Below are 7,562 nucleotides of genomic sequence, written 5' to 3'. Positions count from 1 at the left end.
GTATCGTAGGGCTCTTTTCTGAAAGGCAAGTGGCACCGGTGTTCACACGAGCAAAACACAATTGCGTACATAGATTTGAACAAAACCAATTTTGCTTTATCCTTCACTCTTCATCTACAAGTTATTCCCGGCACCGTGGGAAGCTGGGGGAGATGGTGAACAGAACCTCGCTCCCCCAGAGCAAGTACGGAAGCCTTCAAAATGCAAAATAAAAGGGGCGGAGGGGGTAAGATGCGAGTTCCGGAGCTTCTGAAGAGAAACCCAGCTTGTTCGCGCTTAGTACCGGCGGCGGGCGGAGGAGATGGGGTACCGGGCGCCCAATTTCCAAAACCATCCGCTTTATTTACTTCAGAGCCCAGTGCTAACTCATTACAAGGAAGGTGCTAACAGAAAATGGGAGCAGGAGTTTTTAAAACAAAGGAAAGATTCCCTCATTTCCCTTTCTTGTTTTCTCCTCTAAGCCTTTCCACATTAAAGGGATTGTCAGTGGTTGGCGGAGGAGCGGCGCTATGGCTAAGCGGCCATTGGCTGGCCCCTTCCAGTGATTTGCATATCGGCGGCTATAAAGACGGAGGCGGCGCTCGGCAGCGCAGCTCCAGCCCAGAGAAAGGAGGCGGAGGCGTCCGCCGAGCTAGCGAGGGTGGGTCTGCGCGCCCTCCGAGCCAGCCAGAGCCGGAGCTGCAGCTAGGAGACTTTCCCCCGCACAGGGCTCGCAAAGCCTGAGACTCACGCTCCGATCTGCACACGGGGGAAGACTCTTTAGGTTAGCCTTTCGGAATAGCAGTTGGGGCTTGGCGGTATGAGTCCTGCGAAGCGCTGGGGCAGCCCTTGCCTTTTCCCCTTGCAGCTGTTTAGTCTCTGCTGGGTGCTCTCAGTGGCCCAGAGCAAGACAGTCCGATACAGCACCTTCGAAGAGGATGCGCCTGGCACAGTCATCGGGACCCTTGCAGAAGACCTGCACATGAAAGTGTCTGGAGACACAAGCTTCCGCCTGATGAAGCAATTCAACAGCTCTCTGCTCCGGGTACGCGAGGGCGACGGGCAGCTGACCGTCGGGGATGCGGGCCTGGACCGTGAGCGTCTGTGTGGCCAGTCCCCACAGTGCGTGCTGGCCTTCGATGTCGTCAGCTTCTCGCAGGAACAGTTCCGGCTGGTGCACGTGGAGGTGGAGGTGAGGGATGTAAACGACCACGCGCCCCGCTTTCCCCGAGCCCAGATCCCGGTGGAGGTCTCAGAGAGTGCTCCGGTAGGCACGCGCATCCCCCTGGAGGTGCCGGTGGACGAGGACGTGGGTGCCAACGGGCTGCAGAGTGTACGCCTGGCCGAGCCTCACAGCCCCTTCCGCGTGGAGCTGCAGACGCGCGCGGACGGTGCCCAGTGTGCCGACCTGGTGCTGCTCCAGGAGCTGGACCGCGAGAGCCAGGCCTCCTACAGCCTGGAACTGGTGGCTCAGGACGGCGGGCGACCGCCGCGTTCCGCCACAGCAGCCCTCAGCGTGCGTGTGCTAGATGCCAATGACCACAGCCCGGCCTTCCCGCAGGGTGCCGTGGCCGAGGTGGAATTGGCCGAGGACGCACCTGTGGGATCGCTGCTGCTCGACCTGGACGCTGCCGATCCCGACGAAGGTCCCAACGGCGACGTTGTGTTCACCTTCGGCGCCCGCACCCCTCCCGAAGCCCGCCACCTCTTCCGGCTCGACCCGCGCTCTGGCCGCCTCACCTTGGCCGGGCAGGTGGACTACGAGCGCCAGGACACCTACGAGCTGGACGTGCGGGCTCAAGACCGAGGCCCAGGGCCCCGGACAGCCACCTGCAAGGTCATCGTGCGCATCCGAGACGTCAATGACAACGCTCCTGATATTTCTATCACCCCTCTGGCCGCCCCGGGGGCTCCAGCCACCTCGCCCTTTGCTGCCGCCGCCGCTGCAGCCGCACTCGGAGGAGCGGACGCGGCCTCGTCGGCTGGGTCTGGGACACAGGAAGCCGGTGTCACCTCGCTGGTGCCAGAGGGGGCGGCGCGCGAGAGCCTAGTGGCGCTGGTCAGCACCTCGGACAGGGACTCGGGCGCCAACGGGCAGGTGCGCTGCGCCCTCTACGGGCACGAGCACTTTCGGCTGCAGCCGGCCTATGCCGGCAGCTACCTGGTGGTGACAGCCGCATCTCTAGACCGGGAGCGCATCGCGGAGTACAACCTGACGCTGGTGGCCGAAGACCGTGGCGCGCCCCCTCTGCGCACGGTCAGGCCCTACACCGTGCGCGTGGGTGACGAGAATGACAACGCACCGATCTTCACCAAGCCAGTCTACGAGGTGTCAGTCCGTGAAAACAACCCTCCAGGCGCCTACCTAGCCACAGTGGCAGCCCGCGACCCTGACCTGGGCCGCAACGGTCAGGTCACCTACCGATTGGTAGAGGCCGAAGTGGGCCGCTCCGGTGAAGCCGTGTCCACTTACGTCTCAGTAGACCCGGCTACCGGGGCCATCTACGCGCTGCGTAGCTTTGACTATGAGACTCTGCGTCAGCTTGACGTGCGTGTCCAGGCCAGCGACGGCGGTTCCCCTCAGCTTTCCAGCAATGCTCTGGTGCAAGTGCGGGTGCTGGACCAGAACGACCACTCTCCGGTCCTCGTGCATCCGGCGCCGGCCAATGGCTCCCTAGAAGTAGCAGTTCCTGGACGTTCCGCCAAGGACACAGCTGTGGCGCGCATCCAGGCCCGAGATCCTGACGAAGGAGCCAACGGGGAACTGGCCTTCGATCTGCTGCAGCAGGAGCCACGCGAGGCCTTCTCCATAGGCCGCCACACGGGGGAGATCGTGCTCACCGGAGACCTCTCGCAGGAGCCTCCTGGCCGCGTGTTCAAGGCCCTGCTGGTCATATCCGACGGCGGCCGCCCCCCTCTCACCACCACGGCAACCGTCAGTTTTGTGGTAACAGCGGGTGGCGGGTCAGCTGTACCTGCCAGCGCTGGGAGCCCAGAGCACTCCCGGCCACCTGGCTCTCGCCTCGCGCCATCGGGGCCTTCGCTGCAGTGGGACACGCCGCTGATCGTCATCATCGTGTTAGCCGGGAGCTGCACGCTGCTGCTTGCAGCCATCATCGCCATCGCCACCACCTGCAACCGCCGCAAGAAGGAGGTGCGCAAAGGGGGGGCCCTCCGGGAAGAGCGGCCCGGGGCGGCGGGCGGCGGAGCCTCGGCCCCTGGCTCCCCGGATGAGACCGCCAGGGGAACTGGGCCCAGGCCCAACATGTTCGACGTGCTCACCTTCCCTGGCAGCGGCAAAGCGCCCTTTGGCAGCCCCGCGGCCGACGCGCCCCCGCCCGCGGTCGCCGCGGCCGAAGTGCCGGGCTCGGAGGGCGGCAGCGCCACTGGGGAAAGCGCCTGTCACTTCGAGGGGCAGCAGCGGCTCCGAGGCGCGCACGCCGAGGTGAGGCCTTCCTTCGGCTGGGCGCCCCCCTCCGTGCTCTGCGGACAGGCTGGGAGAAGGGAGACCGGAGGGGTAAGGGTGGGCTCTCGCAGGGAGATGCTTAACCTGTCGCACTTGGTTTTGTGTGTGTGTGTGTGTGTCCTGTCCAACCCTCACACCTTTCCCCCCATTCCCTGCTGCAGCCCTACGGTGCCTCTCCAGGCTTCGGGAAGGAGCCTGCGCCCCCTGTTGCAGTCTGGAAGGGCCATTCATTCAACACCATCTCAGGCCGAGAAGCTGAGAAGTTCAGTGGGAAAGACAGCGGGAAAGGAGACAGTGATTTCAATGACAGTGACTCGGATATCAGCGGGGACGCTTTGAAAAAAGACCTCATCAACCACATGCAGAGTGGTAAGGATGCTTCTCCCCAGCCCCGTCCAGTGGTCCACCTTCCCTTGTCAACTTCTTGCCGGCTCAAAACCTCTGTTCCCAGCTCCCTCATCCCTCTCTTCATTATTCCAGTCCCAGCTGGACCCCATTTCCCTTAAGTACGATGCTGGCCGTGGAAGGAGGGTATTCTATTTATCGTTTTGTGTTATTGTTGTTGTTTTCTCAGCAAAGGAGCTATGCTTTGCATTATATCAAGTTATCTTTATCGAAAGCATGTGCCTTCCTCTCCAGCTGCCCTGACTCGACATTGTGCAGACGGAGGCCTACTAACCTCAGGAATTTCTTTCTCTTTTTTTTCTAGGACTGTGGGCATGCACTGCTGAGTGCAAGATCCTAGGCCATTCTGATCGCTGCTGGAGCCCATCCTGTGCCGGACCCAACGTACACCCCCCTCCTCACCCACCAGCCCAGATGTCAACCTTCTGTAAGAGCACGTCCCTGCCTCGAGACCCTCTGCGCAGGGACAATTTCTACCAGGCCCAGCTCCCCAAGACAGTGGGGCTGCAGAGCGTCTATGAGAAAGTACTACATAGAGACTATGACAGGACAGTCACTTTACTCTCCCCTCCCCGTCCAGGAAGGCTCCCAGATCTGCAGGAGATTGGAGTACCCCTCTATGAGTCCCCTCCTGGTGGCAGATATGTGTCCCCGAAGAAGGGAACCAATGAAAATGTGTAATCTTATCCTGCATGTCTTCACACACATATACAGGTCACCCTAAGATGTCCCTAAGTTATTGACTGGTTTCAGTGTTGTATATATCAATATGCAAGATGTGCCTTAAAATGAAGTTGTTGGAAGCTATTTCCAATCACATTGGTACTGTTTGGTATTTGCAAACAAATAAAATGTAGTTAATGTAATTTTTATGAAATGTGTGCAGTATTTAATTTTTCTTATCATGCTATTGGCTTTAATTTCATTTGTGGCTTGCAATTTTCTTAGTGTTTTTAACCTGTACATTGTGTAATGTAATGTTTGTATATACTGAAATTTTGTTATATTTTTATATATTAAAAGCTAAGTGGAAGTTACTGCCAAAGGAATTGTCTGTAAGACAAAAAACAAAACATGTTGGAATTGCTTAATGGGATTTTATCTTTCACCAGAAACAACCTAATGTTTGAAAAGTTTTTGCCTTGCCAAGTCTAACAACTTGTAGATCTTGAGTCTGTGGTAGATTTCAAGTTACTGTTATTTAATTACATTTGGTTCTCTGTAAGCTCTGTCACTTATAAGCACAGTAATAAAGGATTTGTCATGTATTTGAAGAATCTGCTAATTGCTTTTCATGGAGTTGCCTGAAGTCAGACATTCACAAATAATTTCAGTACCAGAATTAAACCTCCTTTCAAGAGCTAATTATTCGGGCATTGTCAGTGCTTCTGGGGATGCTGAGCCTGTGGGATTTGGGGTATTGCAAAATCTTGCCCAACAACTAAAAACATTTGTTGACTTTGTAAAAATATTTATGACTCCATATGCATCTGCTAGTGTGCAAAGTTCCTGGCCCCTCTTACCCCCTTCAACAAACAGCTATGGAGTATTTACTAAAAAGTGAGGAGAGCTAAATGTGGGTGGTTCCTCCACTAACTAAGCAAACAGTTGTAGAGATTTTACCAGAGCCCAGGAATTCCTTTAGGAGCTGGGGCTTGAGGTAAAGATGGTTCAAAACTGCTTAGTAAGATGGTAGTATCAAAAAGATACACAAGTAGGATGGACATGGTACAGTGCTGGGGCGCTTGCTCTGTCTGGATTTGATTCCCCCTGCACTGCAGAACAAAAGGGGATGAGGGAGCATACACATTGTAGACGAAATGGCACATGCCTGGGATTTGCTTTAATGTGTTCAAAAAATTCCATGGAACTATATGGAACAAGACTGATAAAACTACCGATAATTGTCAACGGTGGTAGGGGTACACTTGGTGTGAAGAGGGTTGCTGTGGAAGGTTTAAGACAGCCATTGAGTCAGGCTCCTAGTGGCACTCACCTCTCATCCCAGCACTTGGAAGATGGAGGCAGAAGATCAGGAGTTCAAGGCCAGCCTGGGCTACATGCCTTCAAAATGCAAAAGATAAAAAGACATGAAGCCATCTATGTCAATGCCTTGTGTGGATTCCATTTAAAATTAAAATGAAGATAATAATGAGATTTGGCATTTCCTGAGGAAGCTTTTCTATATGCAAAGCTCTTTACAGAGTGTTCTGTGTGGATTTAATTCTCTTCTACCTCCATGCCACCGGAAACTATGGTTGACTCTATTTTTGCAAATAAGGAGACTGGGGCATAAGGAAGTTAGACAAAGCTCATCCAGGGGAAGAGTGAAACCCAATTGCTCAAAAAAAGAGGGGAAAAGTTTGTAGAATGTTTGTTGATGTGACAGAGACAAAGAGCAGGAAGAGTCCAATGTCTTGCCTTTACTGCTTGATTATTATTTAGCCCTTTATATTTGTAAGTGTCTATGTTCCTTTATTACTAATTATAGAGCAGAGCACAGTAATGAATAGAGCATCCCTCAAAGCTGCCTGTTGAAGTCATAATTGAAGCCATTGTTAGCTCCAAGCTGAACAGCAGGTCAGCCACACAGTGCTTCACCACCCACTGCCTGTGCAACGTTCAGTGGTTCCTGCCAGCAACTGAGCTGCACATGCGCCTGACAGTCCTCAGGATCTAAAAGCAAACACCGATGTTTGTCAGTTACCAACCATCTCCCTAGCCAGGAAAACTCAGCTCTAGAAGATAGGTCCCTAGGTAGATATCCCATGATAGTGGAGTTTTATTCTTGAGTCACTTCTATCAAATGCAGAGCAGAAGACTCTAAAAGCAGACTGTCTCTGTGTATTTGCTGATTGGACTCTTCAAAACAAAAACAATGAGGGCTGGCAAGGTGGCCCAGTGGTTAGAGAGACTTGCCACCAAGTTTAACAATCTGAGTTTGATCCCCATCCCCGTCTCACATGATGAAGAGAACTGACTCCTACAAGTTGTTTACTGACCTCCATACATGCACCCTAAAATGTCTGTGCCCCAACACGCAAAATCAATCGGTAAGTATAACTTTTAAATTTTCAAGATAAAATAATGATGGAAAGAAACATTATTTTATTTTGAAATGTACAAGTCATTCTTATTTCTCCAAAAATTTGAGATTCAAAACCTCTATAATTGTATTATCACAAACTTTCTTTGAGAAAAGACCACATAAAAGACCATGTTTTTACGAAGCAAACATGCAATTAAAATTATTTAGATTAAAAAGAAGAGGAACTGTTCTAAGAGCCAGCAAGAGGATGGTTTTCTCTAGAAATGTCTACTAAATGTAACTAAAATGGATACATCTTAAAGGAAATGTATTTTTTTTAGTTAAATGAGATAATATGTGTGTAGAACATTCAGCATAAAGCATGGTCTATAGTGATGTCCACTACGTACTACCCTATTTCCTCTTGGCTGTTTCCTTTGCAGCCAGACTCTTCTGTTACTCTCAACCCAACCCACTCCACAGAGAAGAGGTAGACCCAGGGCAGCTAGCCATTGTGTAACCTGGTTTTGCTCTCCACCAAGTAGACCAGAGCTCCCCCTCTCCCGTGTAGACAACAGTTTACAAACAAGTATGGCTGAAGCAAACACCAAATGCAAACTCACAAACCTTTCAGGTTGTAACTGGAACTGAAGTATCTCTCTGAAGGTGGAAGCTCGCTGTACC

At 52.8% G+C, this 7,562-nt stretch overlaps 1 protein-coding gene across 2 annotated transcripts; it reads left to right on the top strand.

The window, feature by feature from the left end:
* Positions 1-591: 591 nt before the first annotated feature.
* Pcdh8 (protocadherin 8) lies at positions 592-5,563 on the top strand. 2 transcript variants are annotated; one of them, XM_028752718.1, is made up of 3 exons: positions 592-3,424; positions 3,607-3,814; positions 4,155-5,563. In XM_028752718.1, exons 1-3 carry the CDS (start codon positions 800-802, stop codon positions 4,529-4,531), a joined length of 3,210 nt encoding a protein of 1,069 aa, XP_028608551.1. In that variant the 5' UTR covers positions 592-799; the 3' UTR covers positions 4,532-5,563. The 2 variants fall into 2 exon arrangements, with proteins under 2 accessions (XP_028608551.1, XP_028608552.1); XM_028752719.1 differs by having other exon boundaries at positions 592-3,133; positions 4,155-5,127.
* The last annotated feature ends 1,999 nt before the right edge of the window (positions 5,564-7,562 follow it).

The sequence above is a fragment of the Grammomys surdaster genome, unplaced genomic scaffold, assembly GCF_004785775.1.
Source record: "Grammomys surdaster isolate TR1022 unplaced genomic scaffold, NIH_TR_1.0 125934, whole genome shotgun sequence".
Classification (NCBI taxonomy): domain Eukaryota; kingdom Metazoa; phylum Chordata; class Mammalia; order Rodentia; family Muridae; genus Grammomys; species Grammomys surdaster.
The sequence above is the reverse complement of the archived record's forward strand: the minus strand, read 5'-3'. Positions and strand labels throughout refer to the sequence as shown.

Coding starts and splice junctions, on each gene's coding strand:
- Pcdh8 (XM_028752718.1), top strand. CDS start 800: ATGAGTCCTGCGAAGCGCTGGGGCAGCCCTTGCCTTTTCCCCTTGCAG. Junction 3,425..3,606: donor TCCGAGGCGCGCACGCCGAG/GTGAGGCCTTCC, acceptor TCCCTGCTGCAG/CCCTACGGTGCCTCTCCAGG. Junction 3,815..4,154: donor CATCAACCACATGCAGAGTG/GTAAGGATGCTT, acceptor TTTTTTTTCTAG/GACTGTGGGCATGCACTGCT.